Below are 17,602 nucleotides of genomic sequence, written 5' to 3' on the forward strand. Positions count from 1 at the left end.
AGGGGGGGCAATTGTCCTTCCAGCCCCAACGACTTTCTATTTTGCTATAAACAAAAGCTTGCCCTGGCAGCTAATTTGTCTCCGTATGATATCCTTTTATTTTGTTGCACTAGCTTCTCCTAAATTTTCTTTATAATCCAGCACTATCCGGATTTTTTTCAATATAACAAAATATCATTTGCCGAAAATGCGGAAGATTTTCTTTTTTACTTCCATATAACCCACAGGAAGTTGTTAGGTGTACTTCCGTAAATCACAGTATTTTAGTCAGGACTTAGAAGAAGAGCGATTCAGAATCGAGTGGTAAACATGGATGCGTGGAAGCTTATTGCACGTGTTTCCATTTTGCTCCTTCTACCAGCATTGGCAGAGTCCGGCAAAAGGTTTGTATGTCATTTGCTTAATCTGTTATACAATCAAGAGAATTTTAGATCAATTTAGCCCTTCTTTTAATTTCCTAAACCATCTTCGCGCTCGCTAGCCAGATTAAATGTTTATAGTCAGTGGCGGCCTGACAGGGGACATCTGACTTTTTCATAGTATAGGGCTCCGAAAACTCGAAAAAAGTTTGATACGACCTTTTTGGCTCTGCTGCCCTTCAGAGACCTAACTAACAGACAATTTGGTTGTTTAACTGTTTCATCCTAGATCAATCCGTCTACTATCTCAAGTAACTTTCACGAGCGTACAGTTTCAGGTACACAAGATAAGAAGAAATAGCGTTTAAAAGTGCATTCAAAGTTAAAACATAAGATAACCAACTCTTATTGTGTTTCTCCAAAAAGAATAAATTAAACAAATTACTTTTAACTCTAAAAATTGGCTTAATGTTTCTCAGGGACGCCGGGGAAGTGGGCACAGAGGGCCAACTGTTGCCTTTTGATAGGATGGGCAAGGGGGGCCAGAGTGTCCTTTACATCTAAGTGACCTTGAAACCAGCCATTTCTAATAATCAGATGGATTTATACTAAATTCTGGTTTTAGTGCCTAATTCATGACGACGCTTCTCAAAGCTTGTAAATAAATTCCTTATGCCAAAAGATACCCAATGTTCAAGGTACGTACAGAAGATCGAAATAAAATCGGTATCAACAGCATTAACAACTGTAAAAAGCGTTCGTATTTAGAACAGCAAAACACTAAACTATTCCAAGGGGAGTTTTTTGTTTTGCAAAAAAGCGTGATCTAAAAAGAATTCACGGGCCTTGCTCGCCCCTTATCCCGCAAGAATTCCCATTGGACAGTGTCTTTTATTACACAGCTTCATACAACAATTTCATGGATTTGTCCTTTTCATAGCTGAAATGTAAGAAAGGGTCTTTCGCCTGAGCCCCCCTCCCCCCAGGGCTGGAACTAGAAAAGGTCTTGGGTGGCGTCCCGGCGTCCCGGCGTCCCTGTTCCATCATGATTCCTGAAGGAATTTACCAGTTTCCCCCTTCCATCATGATATTTGGACGAATTGACAATTTGCTCGCGATATCTCCTAATATGACAAGTTGCAAAAGGTTAAATGAACCAAATTTTAGGTCTAAGTTTTGGCTAAGCAGGTAAGGTTTTTAAAAGATCTAAAACATGTACAACTCACTTGTCTCATTGCCCTAAATGATCAGAACCATTTTTGTCATGCGCTATCTTTCCCAATCATGCAGAGTAGCAGCGAAAATATTACAAGAGGTTTCTCAAGGCTTTTCAGCGAAACAGATAACCAATTACACCTTTCTTTAGAGTTTAGATCTCGCTACAAAATATCGGGTTACATCTATCAGTGAATTTCTCAGTGCATTGCACTGTGTACTCCAACTGGATAACAAGTCGAACTGATATTGCATATCTCGAACCATTTCATTGGTCCCTCGGACTTTCGAGTTATCGGGTTATGTTAAAATTATGTGAGTCGTGGACAATGATAGATTTTAGGTCTGCTAATGAATAACCTCTATTTTGGCTTAATTCATTAAGTTAGCACCCAAGTTAAATTACAGTGATTTTGACGGGGGAAGGGAAGGGCCTTTGCTTGTCTCATATCTCAGCCAATTTGTAACACATTTGGCTGATTTTGCTTATCAAGAGGTATTCCATGACACTCTTTGGTGTAACCTATTCCGAATTTAAAGTTCTAAAATATGTTTTGTGACACCCTCGCTAAAGAACTGTACTGCCCTTGGCTAAAGGGGCCCATAAATAATAGTCTGATTTGAAAAATTTCTGCGCAATAATCCAGCCTCTCCATTACCTCAAACTGTCATTAATAGAGACAATAATGACAAAAGTCTATGAATGAAGTAAGGTAGAAGCAGTTTGAGTCTTTGACTGCCTGAGTGTTAAATATATTTTTGTTAATGATTTCTCATCTCTGTGGGCTTGGGCTAAAGAAGTTGAAAAGCTTCTGAATGTTACCGAAAAATGCGATTGCAACAGGCAACATACAACAACGCGTATTGTACAGATTTTCACTATGGCATGCACATCTGTTTGCAACAGTGTGTCGGTTGTGATAAAAGTTGCTTAACGAATTGAACGTTTTCCATTTTCTAAGACTTTTAAAACTTTTAAGAAATTTTCATTTTTATGCATTATAGTGTTAAGATAAGAGTTATGCTCAAATTGTATCAAACAGCAAACAGAAGTAATAGCCACCAGACAATGGCCTAGATAGGAAAATTCATAGGAGGGGTGAGAAACTTAGATTTTTGTCGGAAAATCTAACAGGCAATGATTTTTTTCATGGATTTAACATAACATAACGACATCGGAACAGAAATAAATGAAGTTTTTGATATATTCAGATATTCTTATGTTTATTTAGCTTCAAATTCTTTTCTATCAAAACATAGCAATTAGATAAACATAGACAATCGAGTTAAATTCCCGACAAAGACCAGAGGTTTTCCCACAAAATAGCAGTTTAGCTCTACAGGGGTTTTTTTGCCCCCTCTGACCCCCTTCTATCTACGCCACTGCCACCAGAGCAGTTTAGCCAGCATAGAAATTTTAGCAACCAAAATAGCCACCAGGGAAATTTAAGCAAATATCATTTTCGAAAATTCCAGGGGGAGCATTGCCCCCTAGAATCATCTGCCTTAAGGCTGAAATACACGGTCCTTTTTTACGTCCATTTTCACCTAAAGGCTGAAAAGAGGGATGACGGTAAGCTGTTTAGACGTATCCTTTAAAAAGGATCCCTTTTTCTTTTCATTCTTTTCGACATGGATAGGCCAACGAAAAAAGTTGCTTCTGACAAAAAAGAAAGGTGAAATCAAAGCAGTTTAGGTGAAACCGTGGTTCCAGAGAGTGGAAACAGATAGTTCTGGGTTTTGCAACTTTGCTGAATGAGTTTCACTTGAAAGAACATGACAAATATGAAAGGTTTTATGAATGAGCACTGAAACTTTTAAACGAACTTCTCAACCAAGCACCGTGGCTAGATATTATAAAGTCTATACCACCACCACAGAATAGAAATGACGTTTTTCAAGACGTCATTTCTATTCTGTGCCGCAACCCTGGATCAGTAGGGTCAGTGGTCAGTGGGGTGGTAGAATCTACTGTCTGCATGCACAGGAAATACGTTGACAAGAAACAAACGATTACGCATTTAGAGGTGTTTAAAAATGTGGAGAAAGGAATGCTGGGTGTGTCTTGTTATCCTAGGATAATACTTCCGAAGTGAGCCCCAAAATACTACTACTAGAGATACAAATAATAACGTGTGGCCAACTGAAGAACAGTGAATGCAGCAATCTCTAGAAGATATAGAAATTATTTCAGGTCACGTGATAGTAGCATTGCATTTCTGTCCTAGTGTTAACCAATACTTTTTAATTTTTTCTCAGTCGGTGCATTTCGTATTTCTTGAAAAATCCCGGTTATAAATACATTATAAAAATATGATATGCTAAAGAAACGTCCTATTTTCAAGAGAAAACGGGAAAAGAAGGCATTTTCGAAGAGCAGGACTATGTAGATTTCCTAAGTACCTTTTCACGAGGGCCCAGAAACATGGTGGCTACACTTTGATGGCCATGTGAGACAAGGCTTTCTTAAAAAAGGAATAGTCCCATGCCAAATCAGAGTTTAAGGGCTTTTTTACCGAAAAAGGGATTAAAATTGTTCGACCGATTCGCATCGCATTTTGCGTTCCTCTTCACCACCACCCCCCCCCCCCACCCTCTTTGTATTGCACCCGCTCTCTATTAATATCTGATAGGTAAAGAAAGGTTGATGAAATCCCTTAAAGGTAATGGAAATACATATATCCTTTACTTGAAATAGGATGAGTGGATGACATTTTTCGTATCATTTTTGCGATTCGAAAATGTCAATTATCGATTGCACATTTTTATCATTTATATTTTTCCCTTCAAGGTACCTCATCGTCTCACCAGCTGTATATAGAACTGGAAACAATGTGGTCCTGTCTGCTACGTTGTTCGGTTTGGAGCAAAGAGCAATCTTGGTTACAAATATAAAGTTAAACGATGAATTAAAGTTGTCGAAAATTACAATTTTCCAGCCCGAAGATTCAGGTAATGTCCTGTTATTGTCATTAGTACTGACTCCTTTGGACAATTAACCATTTTCTAGGAAACATATGACTTCAAAGGGAAACGCTTCCCTGATGATGGAAATGATAACCCAACATTCCTTTTTTAACAACAAAATCTTCCTTTATTCTATACATTCTTCACAAAATCGTTTTTTTGTAACATTATGGACAATGTAAAAACAAACCATCTGACATTCTCCTGAGAATTTTGTAAGATTTCATTTAATGAAATGAATTGCTAAAAAAATTATATTGGCACAAACCTCTAGCCTTGACAGCGATAGATGTGCGTTTGCCCTGCGTTTCATTGGTACTAGCATCTCGGATTGTAATACCTATGCCTCGCTTACTTGATCGCACATGGCTGTATCCATGTAGTTTTCTTCCTAAACATGGGCGTAGCAGATGCGTCTAGAGGGCCTAAGTTTGGATCTTGTCCGAATATCATTGCTTTGTCGATAATAGAACTGCCCAAGCCTTAAATAAGATAATTTTTGCCTGATTCAGAAGACTGCAGCCCTCCTTGCCCTTTTGTCTTCTACGCCTATGTCCCTAAAAGAAGAACTTCTTTCCAGTGAAATCAGTTTTAATTCAAATCCAACTTGGCTATAAATATATTTCTTTAGTTAGTATATAGGACTACTTAATGAAATCTTGTTTCTTTTCAAGGCAAACCAAAGGACATAATTTTAAAGGTTAGTTTTTCTTTTCACAGTGTTTGTCTTTATTCATTCAATTCTAACCCCTGCTTGGAAGAAAATGGTTTCCTTTTCCAATTTCAATCAGCCATGCCGCTGACAATAGCCTTTAAAGTTAAATCTACTGGAATAATTTAAGTTATATGGCTGTATACAGTTATCATCAGGGAATTATCAGGACAGGAAAAGCATATTTGAAGGAGGGGCCAAAAAATCAAATCCTTGAAAGGGCCTAGGCCTGCTTGGCAGCAAGAAACTTTTAGAGTTATGGTATCTTAGGGATGATCTGAGACTGTATCTAAAATGGATCAACAAAAGAACTACCAACTAAAAATAAACGATTAATTAATTTTGTACAGTATGGATATCATTCCGTAACGTGAAATTTAATTTCCTCTTTCTTAGTAGGAATGGATTACCGATACAATCAAACTTTGAAGTTTTCTTGATGATACTTTTAAAGAACAAATCTGCCCTTACTTTATTTCTCACACCTTCAAAAATTTTCTATCCAGCTGTTTCTTTCCTTCAACAGCCGATTTTATCTCTTTTTGTAATGTTTCTGAGAAATGTTTCGTTAAAAATAGACCTTGCGGGCCAAATTTAGGTCACATAAAAAAAGGAAATTTCTTCAATCAAATTCCCATATTCAATTTTATATAGGACCTCTTTGGTAGAGACGTAGCAACCAAGCTAGAGCAAGCAAAGGGCATATTTAAGGGAATACTAGGCACAGTTACTTACAGAATGATTTACTACATTTCTTTCCACTTTGGCCTAAAAATCTTATTTTGCCTGGGGAGCACAGCATCTTAACAACATTTTATTGAACAAACATCTTATTGTCAAAAATCTTCATCGAACTACCTGAAAGCCTAGCATTGTAGGTTTCCAAATGCTTTTACAGATAATTAAACAAGGAAAGTCTTCATTGTTGTTATAGATTGTATTAATAAAACCGTACGATTGCAAAATGATACCAAGATTAAACGCACAGCCTTAGACACAACTATGAAGCATAAAACGTAACTGACATAAGCAGTGAATTTGATATTGATAAGCTTATTGTATTCTGCTATAGTTGCCTTCTGACGTAAAAGCTGGACAGTACAAACTGGTAGTGACAGGCTCTGGTGATGTGAATTTTAAGAAGAGTAGGGATATAACGATTGAACGGAGTAGTGAGTCGTTGTTCATCCAAACTGATAAACCGGCCTACAAACCTGGTGATAAAGGTATCCAACATCCTATAAGCATCTACGTTTTTCAATAGTGAATAGCGTATCTAATGTCATATTGACATAAATACTCACTTTCTTATTGAACCTTACGTAACCTTGCCTTCTGTCTACCCGGATTTGTTGAGTTATTTCCAAGACGTCTTTGATTTCTGTTCTGCCCATTTGATTCGCTAGTATTAAACGTCTTTTATCATTTGACTGTAGATTTCTGTCTACATCCCTGCTGTTTTTTCCATAGTTCGGTTTCGTGTTATCGTTGTGACGCCGCAATTGAAACCAGCTGCTGGAAAGGCAAGTATATTAATGTTTAAAGAAGACAAAAGATTCAAAGAATGAATGAACCGGGATTGAGCTCTCAAGCTGAATATCCCAGATGCCCTTGTAGCAAAATGAACTGACGTATTGATGATTGAGAAGTATATCACAATTTTTCGATGACAGAGCTCTTTAGTTCTTAGAAAAATACAAAGCATGTACTAACCTACCCTGGATACCAGAATCACTCTATATTTTGTTCAAATATACTTTGAAAATATCATTGATCTTTTATTCCAACAATACTAGTTTCCGAGCTAAAGTATGTCATTTTTGTTGTTTTCCCCCAATGATAACGGTATTTTCATTCCATCATTCATAAAGTCCATACTTTTGCATACTTTTCAATAGAGTTCACATTCTTTCCTGGCTGGTAAATTAATTGTTGCCAAATTTTGAAGTTTACTCATAATTTTGTTTTGATTTTTTTTAGGTTGACGAGATTGCTATCTTGGTAAGTTATGTGCTGTTCGTGTCATACCAAACATTTTGCCCACATCTAAAGAAGACCTTTACCTGATGCCTCTGCTTTTTGAATGCAAAATGTTTTCTCGATTTCAAGATAAATCATTCTTTATCATCAAAGGCTTTGTTTCAAAATATTTTTCTTAGAGGTTCACTATGTTTCTTGAAAGAAAATTAGCTCCACAAATTAGTGATATTTTCCCATAAACACTTTTTCATACAGAATCCCAGTGGAAGCAGAATTTTGCAATGGAAAGAGAAAGATTTAGATGAAGGTGAGTGTTTAGTATATGTTAATAAGGAGCAAAGTAAGTGAATGTTAAAGTAGAGCAGAGCTCAACATCAAGAGGATTTTCCTTTATACTTTTCTCTTTGCCTTGACATAAATTGTTTTATGTTCTAGGCTTTGTTAGCCTCGATTTCAGCATTTCAAAGAAACCTGTACTTGGGAATTGGAAAATAACAGCAAAGTATCAGGTACTCTTTGAACAGCATTTTTCAAATCGATTGACTTTGCAAACAGCCATTGTACATTATGTTATGATTATGTCAAAGAAGTAGTCTTGTGTATTTATGAAACTTGGATGAATTTTCTTTTATGAAACAATAAGTTTCGATATTCAGAAGCTCATTTCAATATGAAATTAAAAAAAACTTACCCCAGGGGCCTTATTCAGAATTTGATTCTATAGAATAGGGTTTATTCAAGAGGGAGCTCATTCAAGAAGAGGCTTATTCGAGAGGGGGCTTATTCAAAACTTTAAAAGCGTTAAAGGGGAGTTTTTTTGACACACCGATTATATCTTATGACAAAAAGATTTGTATCCAAAAATAGCTAGAAAAAAAATGAACTAGATAGATGCCTGTATCTGGCAGATTGGATAAAAAATAAATTGAAGTTCTCATTTGGAGCAAAAAATAGTTGGAATTACTTTTTTAAAGAACTGCTTTAAAAATCAGTTAAAAATATATAATATATTCAACCTATTTTACGAAAGAATAATGAGTATTTCTAATGTCAATTCAAGACTTTTGTTAAAATCTAGCATAGGTATAAAAATGCTTATAAAAAATACTCGTATCTATTGGTACTTGATACGATTTCTTACCGATAGGACTAAGCAATGTGAGCATTCTGAACAAGGGTCGAGATTCTATGGATGCTCATATCAGTTTTATAAGCCTTGAAACAAAAATGCATTTGGTGCGAGCAAAGTGTAAAAGTTGGGTTTTTCTTTTATAAAGGGAAACAAGAAAGAGGTCATCATCAAAGTGGATAAATACGGTAAGTCCATGTGCTGTTTTTAGATTTATTGCAAATGACATGGATGATATTCTATCATAGTTACACAGAAACTCCTTGAGTAAGCCCATAAAAATAGCTCGTTTTCAAAGCTTTTTCGTTTCGTTTCACTTTGAAAAGCAAAACATTTTGTAGGTCCCCGACCTCTTTCAAGCAGTTATGAGCTCTGTTTGTTGGGTTGAGTGATTTTTTTCAAATACATAATCGTGCAGTTTAAAGTAAAGTCATATGAATGAATGTTGCATGTGAAAAGCATGTAAGCAGCGAACCATATTTCAGTTCCATCCCCTAGTTGTAGGCGTGGCTGTTGTTGCATTAAACTCCATGACAAGCTCTCAAAATGTATTGTTCTTACACTAAAGTTTGTGCAGAGATCTTTCAGAAGCATTTTATCTACATCAAACGTTTAAGTCTTATTAAATCAGGAATAAGCAAACAAAGCAGTTAACAGTTATGTACTACTTCTACTAACTACTACTAAGACGTCACACACAGTTAATACTGCACGACGCGTCTCACAATGCCACGCCAGCTCTTTCTGTCCTGTGTCAGTTATGTACTTTTGAATTTTTAATAATAATAATAATAATAATAATAATAATAATAATAATAATAATAATAATAATAATAATAATAATAATAATAATAATAATAATAATAATAATGGATCATGACCAGTATCTCCACAGGGTGGCTCTTCATCTGGTCGTTAAATACTACACGATTCAAAAGTTGCTATATGAAAGTAAAGATTAAAATAGTTTAAATTCGATAAAATGTAAATTGGAATTAAAATTTAGGTTCTTCTCTTTATGGATCAAATTAAAAGTCTCTTTTTTGCTTCAGTAAGAAAATATTCTTTAGAATTTTTGCTTTTCCTTTCTTTGCAAACTAGAGTAGAATCAAATATCTGTATTTAGTTTATAATTTCAGTTTTGCCAAAGTTCGAGGTTACGGTAGAAGAGCCCACCTACCTTCATCGTAGTATCTCCAAATTTTCAGCAAGAATCTGTGCAAAGTAAGTACCAAGTGCAAAACAATCAGCAGAAAGCTTATTTTCAACCTATTTGCTCCTTTACCATATTTGCACCAGCTGCACATAGAAAATTCCATGCCTGTAGAAATGTATGAAAGTTCTAATTATGTCCTCTGCAGTCAAATTATAAGAATAAAGTTAAATAATTTTAATCACTGGTGTAGTGATATTTGACAGACGTTTAGATGTGTAGGTGATTCTTTGAACAATGATGGGACAACTGGGTTTATTTTTTTCTACCTTGTTATTATTCTGACGTTTCATACTATGTAATGTGTCAAACGAAAAACTCAAGTTTGTCTTAAAAAGATCACTTTTCACAGCCATATATGTTTTACTTCATTCTGGGCTTAGAAAAATGCTATCTTATGATTATACAAACTTTAACGCCGAGAATTTCTAACTGCGATCATTGAATCTCGTGTTTGATTGTAAATGATCTCATAGATATAATTATTTTGCTCAATCTCTTGATACAAACGTATTTATCCTAGGTATACTTACGGCAAGAAAGTAGAAGGCAAGGTCACTACTAGATTTTGCTACAAGTATGGCTGGCGAAACAGTAGGCAAAAGCAGCAATGTGTTGTCATAAGTAAAAAGGTATCGTTCATACCCCAGTTACAGCTCATGACATATTTTAGTTATCAATTCCACTGTTTTAGGTTCCTAGCTTTCTTCGAATCCTGTTAAATTTTCTTGAAAAGAAATTTGTTTAATGATTCTTTTCTTTATTGGAGCAAAATCTGAATTTTTTAATACACAAAACCTTAACTCTTGAAAATCACACATCCATGAACAAACAAGGACGTCTATGTCATACATTTTTGTCATGGGCTTGTGAACGTGCAATAAAATGTGTTTTGCACATTTATCAAGACTATCGTCTGAGTTTACTTGGTTACATTTATTGATTGGCCATTTGTTGGTTGGAAGATGGCCTAAATCACCCTAGTATCGGTCGATTGCTTTTAAAATCAGACGAAATATCGCATCAGACCTGTTTTCTTGGTTCCTCTGTAAAATCAGATTAACAGTTCCAAAGACCTATGCGTCCTAAGGTTTTGTTGAATAGAAGCAATCATATCTGCATGTAGTCAGTCCCCATCGAACTAAAGGCCGCGGAGCATATTACAGATTGAGGGAGCTAGAACGTTTTTGGGGGGGCTAAACATGCTAAAAAGCCAAGAGCAGGACCTTTTTGTATGGTTTTAAGTATATTTTGGAAATTTTTGGGAAGCTAAGGCCCCCATAACCCCCCCTGCTTTCGCTGAAACAGGGATTAAACTTCCTAGAAATCCTTTTTCACTTTGAGTAGTTAACGAATTGGTTTGAGAGTGAATACAGAAAGGGAGCGACTCGTGTTAAGGTTATATACACTAAGCGTTATATGCAAACGAAAACGAGGTTAGCATAATTAATAATTAATGACATATAATCCTACTACACCGCAGTCCCTGATTGACATTCCAATTTATGTAAAATAATCTTAACCGTGCTGAGAAATCCTAACAAAGGCATATCACTCCATGAAAATCTTGCACGCCTTTGAAAAAATATTTTTTTTACTAGAATTATCCTAAGAAATCCTATTGTTCCAAAAAATTGTTTGGAAAATTTACGCTGTTTGGAAACTCGTACGCAATAGTTAAACTTCCCTCTCTTCTTAATTCAATGGCTCTTACTGTGTATTAGCAGCGTGTCACATTTGTTGTATGTCAATTTAACGAGGCATAGTTTTTGTTTAATCTTTCATTTTCAGATCAGTGGCTGTGTGGATTTTGACGTATCGATGATCCAGACACAAAAATGGAAGACAGCTTTGCTTGTAAATGCCTCAGTAACTGAAAGCTCAACGGGCACAACCTTGAATGCCACAAAAGAGTTACAGCTCACGTACAGTGAATTTTCTTTGAAATTTTCTGGTGTTAGTGAGTTTAAGCCAGGTTTCCCATTTAAAGGAAAGGTGAGAAATAGATAGAAGCGTCACGTGTTTAATCTTCACACAGTCCAGAGACGTACTTAATTGCAATAAATTGGCATAAAAAAATCAGGTATAATGGTTGCCAACAAAATGTACAAAGTGACTTCAGGTTTCTGCCATCCTGTTATCCTGTGAACTTGCTAAATAACTCTACAATAATGCATTTGAAAAATTTTTTGGTTAAACTAGGAAACCTAGATGAAATGAAGGACGTGACAGTTTCGTCATATTGCTAATCAAATCATTCAAAACATTTTAGTTAGGAACCAGCTTATTGTCAAAATTTCTTTACAACAATTTAAGGCCCTCGAATCTTGCTGGTAAAAATCAGAAAGAACTTTATTTGAGCTGTGAAAGTTTGAAGTAATGAACAGTGGGTGTGCAGACAGCTAGCTTTGTGTTTGAAATTGGTATTAAATGGCGTCAGTTTGGTTCGAATTACAATTTGAACTTAAATAATGATAGACATAATCATAATGATATGTTTTCAGATGGTTTTGCATTTGTGAAGTAATAAATTATTCTCTTTTGATTTGCAGGTCTTGATTACATATCCCGATGGTAGACCAGCTCTCAACAAAGAAATAAATCTTAAAGCAACATGCTGTCGCACAAAAACCCTAATAAACACGAGACAGACAGCCGTAAATGGTGTTATAGATTTCGTTTTAATTCCACCCTTGGATGCAGAAAATATACGCCTAGAGGTAGTTGCAAAGTCAGTTTCTAAGAAAAACAGTTGTAAGACATGAATATTGCAGTATTTGTATTTGCGTTGCATAAATTGTATTGGCGTTAGCGATAATAGAGGTTTTCATGTATTCATTTATAAGGAATGGTGCCTTGCATGTAGATTCTTCTGCCATCTTAGAATAATAAGTCTCATGTGCTGGATCTGATATGAATCTCTATATCCATTCTCTCATTGAAAGTTTTCTAACAACGTCAGTTTTACCATTTCACCAAGTTCACGTTAACTTTTTAGCTCATTTTCGTCCCAGTGTCACCCTATTTTAACCATTCCTCTTTTTAGCGCTTCACGAGACTCTTTAAACCACTTTCCCCCTGAAGTAAACTACATCTACTTTTTCCTCCTGAACATAAAAACTTAAGATTTAGTATTATAAGCACACTTCCAAACGTATCTGGTTACAATTTTGCTAGCTAAGATACAGCCACCCACTACACCTCGCTAGATTTTTTCATGTTGAACAATCTGGTCTCTTTTTCAGGCTAGTCACGTGTCAGAGACAAAACTTCTTTCGAGCTGGGAGAGAATAACATCCGTATATCACAATGCGAAGTCGTGGTATTCTCCGAGTAAAACATACCTTGTTATTGAGAAGCCAAAAGAGTCTCTTCGCGTAAGCTCTTTGCCGTCTCTTAAGCCGTCATATGATGTAATTTTTCACGAAGCATGGTAATTCATAATTGTGAAATCTGTAACACATTTAGGCAATTTATAAGGACATTTCTACAATCTGTCTCTGAAGTTCTTTAATGCTCTCTTAGATTTAACAAAAATATATTGAGGTTTGTTTATCAAGCATGGGAGCTGGGCTTCTGTTGTAGATGTCCGATTGTAATCGAAAATGAGGTTGTTGAGATGTTTTATTGTAGTAAAATGGATTTATATTTTCTTTGTTGCTTATCCATCTTACGACACATTTAATCTATTGAGAGAAAATTGAGGTATACAAGTGCATTCCTTCAGGTTGGAGAACCAAGCATGATCAACGTGAAGTTTAATCCAAAAAGTATGTCTGACAACATGTTGTACTTCAAGGTAGGTTAAAGAATTATCCTTAATATCCCTCGTATATTCCGGATGTCCTTGTATTGCGTTTGTGTGTACTTCGCCATCCAAAGAGAAAATCTTAACTGAAAAAGTCATGCACTATGGAATATTTTTAATTGTAGTGTTATGTAGTGCGTATACTTAAAAGCATGTAGTAGGTTAATATTTGAAATTCATCATAAATAACAGGAATTTGAATCAATTTTTTGGTTCTCCGTAACTTCATATACAATTTGGAGTACTGCAATCCAAAAAACCATATGGAAATGATCAAGTCATTTAACGTTTTTTCGACTTGTTCTGAATGAGGATTTTATCAAACAAATTTCTGCTGTCCTCAACCTTAAAGTTGTTTGTTCGGAAATTAATGCTAAGTTGAAAGAAATGTCTCTTTGTTTCAATTACTTAGTGCGATCATTTTGTTGCTGGAAGCGCTGAATATTACTTTACTTTACTTTTAAAACTCGTGCTCAATTTAAAAAATGTTTACAGAGTAGCCAACTATTACCATCAAGCGGTGTCCGCTCTAGGGAGTTGTTCTTTTTTGGAAGTCACGGCTACAAGACTTGAATGGAAGTAAAAACATTTGTGACAAAGCCATTTGTGGCAAAGAATTTGCCCGTTTATTGGATGTGATCGTTGTTGGCATATTTTAGAAGATGTCCGTCAATGGAGAATATACAAGTATTTCCATGGAGATAGCCATGGAAAATAAGAGTTCACAGCTAGCTCTGGCAGTCAATTTTTTATCCACTAGACTTCTTTGTAAACCACAATATTTGATCATTAACTGCTTTTTGCAAAAGGGTTTTGATAAAGCATTTATTTCATCTGTAGCTCGCGTGTCGTGGTAACATCGAGCACAGTGGTTCAGTGGTGCATCAAAATACAGACATGGAAATCGCGAGTGCGCAGATACCTTTGTTTGTGACGCAAACAATGGTGCCAAAATGTCGCATGCTTGTCTTCTTTGTGAGGAGTGACGGAGAATTTGTGTCTGACAGTATCGTGTTGCCTGTTGAAGCCAAATTCGAAAACGAGGTTTGTTTTGACACGTTAGGCCACGGCGTATTGTCCTGGTCCTTTACTTTTCTTTGTATTCTAAATGCCACTAATAGTTCATAAAAGAGGGACTCGCATTACAAGAATACGTATGTTGCATTTTTATGGTGCCAATGACCTGAAGGGTAGCTTAGAAAGGTCGTTTACGATTCACAAAAATTCCTTGTTTCATTCAATGTTTGACAGAAAAGCTATTTCCGAAGGCATTGACATTAGAAAAAATTTCCATTCATTTTTGCTCTGCGTACTATACAAGAAGAGAACATTGTTTAAGCGATTATCGTTAAATTTGAGATAAAAGCTGCTTTGGCTGAATTTTCGCAAAGTTTCACAAAGCAGAAGTAAGACCAAAAAGTTCTTAGTCTGAAAATTCTATAAAAGCAAGAAGCTGTTTTCATTTCTTGTTTAACTCTTAATATTTTTCTTTGAAGGTTATGCTGAGCTTTTCAGAAAGTGAAGTAAAGCCAGCGAGTAATGTCAGCATAACACTGCAGGCAGCCCCTGGCTCCAGGTTTGCGCTATCTGCGGTCGACAAAAGTGTGCATCTCCTCGGGCAAAGCAATGATCTTAGGCCTAACAGTGTAAGTTGATGCTCACGTGCATGGTCACGGGCGATCTCATCTCAGTTCTAGCTGGATCTGAAAACCTATTCCTTTAATAGCTGTAATTTTTATCATTTTCTATTTATAAACGTATTAAATCAAGAGCAGATTTAAAGAGGTTACCCTTGGACACCGTATAATTTAGACTTTTATCCTGTCGGTCGTCACAAGGTATATTGAAGCGACAATATCGCACAAGGCGTGCGCGAGGAGTATTTTCCAACTAAAATACACAGTTGAAATCTTAGGAAATGCTTAATTTTGTTGTATAATGCTGGTCACAGCTCATGTAATAATAATCATCATAGTCATAATCGTCATTTTTATTCAAAATCTAACAGGTTATGAACGTGGTTGAAAAGCTTGATGTAACTGACATTCGGAGCCTATCAACATGTGTTGGAACACACCCGTGGTATTCGTTTAGGTTCCGCCCTCGCGGCGGCTCAAAATATGTCGACGGAACGAAGGCGTTCTCTGTAATTATCCTCAATTTATTATTCAGTACCTGATTTGAAATTAGAAAGATCTGCTTGGAATATGGAACTTCAGCATTTTGCGCCAAGTGCTCGGCGTGGTGTGTCAGCAAAATTCAAAACATGCTGAGATCATTAACATAACACTCCCTTTCTACTGGCTCAGTTTAATATCTGGCTCAGTTTAATACCCAGTTTGTCACCTTTTTGATGTTATCTGACATTTCATATTGACATTCAAGACCGCCAAGGGGTTTTGCAGGCCCTAGGGCGAAATTGAAAGACCAGGATAATATTGGGCCTAACAGAACACCCCATCGGGCCTAACAGAACACCCCATTGGGCCTAACAGAACACCCCATTGGGCCTAACAGAACACCCCATTGGGCCTAACAGAACACCCCATCGGGCCCAACAGAACTGGAAAGGCATTTCGAATGGTTCTGTTATGAAAGAATTCACAGTAATGACGCTTCTCATGATTTGCTTTTATCAAAACAGGATGCTGGTTTAATATACCTATCAAACCTCAATATTGACACGAAACCATGCCGCAGGTATGGGATTTACGCTTGTGAGTATCTTAAGTTCAGTTTTATACAATTACTGCTACTAAACATACAAAACTTAAAAAACAGTCGCAGTTTGCACAGGTCTCACAGCACATCTTATAATACGAGGGCTAACACCTTCATGCTGTATGTCTGCTGTTCATGCAAATTCTTGCTCTCTGCTCTCATCTTTTCTCACTTTTTACCTGAAATCTTGTTTGCTATTATTTTGAATTTGATATTATTTGTGAATCTGATATCATATAGGTACATTGAAATGTTGTTGCATTGAACTCTTTTTATCGAGCCCAGAAGGGATTTCTAGACATAAGTCAATGCTCACACCACCCAAATGTTTTATTATTTTCCCATCAATAATACATTTATTTGTTTGTTTCTACCTTCTTTCAGGGGGATCTGACGTATTTACGTGCCCCGTATTAATAGTTTTACTCTGGTTAAAATCATTTATGCTATAGTTCAACAGAAAGATGAAAAAGTTCTTACAAATGAAATAATCTGAGACTTATTTGCATTGTCTGCAATGTATCCAATTTCCCAAGTTCATAAGTAGCTTAACAGTTTTTGTGATTTTAATGAAATGATCTGTTAAAAGTAAAACCAAAAGAGACTAATTGTATTTTCTACCAGTATCTAGAAGGCATGTGGGATACTAAATGAACGATTTTTCTTTCTGTTATATAGTTTCTCCGGGGCGACGAAGACGACGAAGATTCATAAGACCACAAGCACGAGACAGGCTATTTGCCTCCCGTGGAAGGCATCTTGCTCTTGAAAAGTCTGGGCAGGAAGTACAGGAAATGATGCCAGATAAGGAAATAAAGAGAAAAAAGACTAAACCAGTAGTAAAAGAAGAAAAGAAAGATGTTATTGTGAGGACTGATTTTCCAGAAACATGGATATGGGAAGAAACAAAAGTAGAGTAAGTGTAGAGCAACAATCCTTTCTGAAGATGATGAAACGCATCAAATGATCTACTGTGAATGGTGGTTCATCGGTTTACATTTCTTCCAAATTTCCTTGTGCTTCTGTACTTCAATCCTCAATCCTTCGTAGGAAGCCAGATTCTTTTCGAAATTGCTCGCGTCTTTAAGCACTTTAATGTCAGTAACTACATTTTTTTAATAAGCATCATTGAATGACCGGCTGAAAAACTTGCTTGCGGTTTTTTTGCTTAGCTCGGTTACTGGAAAGAAGACATTAGAGGTGAAAGTGCCAGACACTCTGACAACTTGGTACGCAAATGCATTCGCGATGTCGTCACAACGTGGCGTCGGGGTGTCCACCACAGCGTCTTTGCTTGTTTTTCAACCGTTTTTCGTATCGCTAACGTTGCCGTATTCTTTGGTGCGGGGAGAAAGTGTCAAAGTCCCTGTCACAGTTTTCAATTATCTTGACAAGTGCCTGACGGTAGGTCTCGATTTTTCAAAATCTTGCTTTATTTCCTCCTTTTTTAAAGCCAATACATTCCTGTATAGTTTTTTTAATTTTTTTTCTAAGGGGG

The 17,602-nt window shown here is 36.2% G+C and overlaps 1 protein-coding gene across 1 annotated transcript in view; it reads left to right on the forward strand.

Moving 5' to 3' along the window:
- The first annotated feature begins 225 nt into the window (after positions 1 to 225).
- The window catches only part of LOC135687749 (alpha-1-macroglobulin), a 32,653-nt gene continuing 15,276 nt past the window's right edge, over positions 226 to 17,602 (forward strand). Inside the window, exons 1-21 of the mRNA XM_065204388.2 lie at positions 226 to 383; positions 4,366 to 4,526; positions 5,216 to 5,241; positions 6,326 to 6,479; positions 6,724 to 6,776; positions 7,234 to 7,254; positions 7,489 to 7,540; positions 7,669 to 7,742; positions 8,511 to 8,550; positions 9,502 to 9,586; positions 10,099 to 10,207; positions 11,367 to 11,570; positions 12,128 to 12,295; positions 12,821 to 12,952; positions 13,303 to 13,374; positions 14,224 to 14,427; positions 14,880 to 15,029; positions 15,392 to 15,529; positions 16,028 to 16,100; positions 16,783 to 17,020; positions 17,277 to 17,508. Of these exons, the coding sequence (XP_065060460.2) occupies positions 310 to 383; positions 4,366 to 4,526; positions 5,216 to 5,241; positions 6,326 to 6,479; positions 6,724 to 6,776; positions 7,234 to 7,254; positions 7,489 to 7,540; positions 7,669 to 7,742; positions 8,511 to 8,550; positions 9,502 to 9,586; positions 10,099 to 10,207; positions 11,367 to 11,570; positions 12,128 to 12,295; positions 12,821 to 12,952; positions 13,303 to 13,374; positions 14,224 to 14,427; positions 14,880 to 15,029; positions 15,392 to 15,529; positions 16,028 to 16,100; positions 16,783 to 17,020; positions 17,277 to 17,508 (2,460 nt within the window). The 5' untranslated portion in view covers positions 226 to 309. The remainder of the gene's footprint in view (positions 384 to 4,365; positions 4,527 to 5,215; positions 5,242 to 6,325; positions 6,480 to 6,723; positions 6,777 to 7,233; positions 7,255 to 7,488; positions 7,541 to 7,668; positions 7,743 to 8,510; positions 8,551 to 9,501; positions 9,587 to 10,098; positions 10,208 to 11,366; positions 11,571 to 12,127; positions 12,296 to 12,820; positions 12,953 to 13,302; positions 13,375 to 14,223; positions 14,428 to 14,879; positions 15,030 to 15,391; positions 15,530 to 16,027; positions 16,101 to 16,782; positions 17,021 to 17,276; positions 17,509 to 17,602) is intronic.

Source organism: Rhopilema esculentum, chromosome 20 (genome assembly GCF_057945365.1).
Source record: "Rhopilema esculentum isolate cy_ngs chromosome 20, ASM5794536v1, whole genome shotgun sequence".
NCBI classification, from domain to species: domain Eukaryota; kingdom Metazoa; phylum Cnidaria; class Scyphozoa; order Rhizostomeae; family Rhizostomatidae; genus Rhopilema; species Rhopilema esculentum.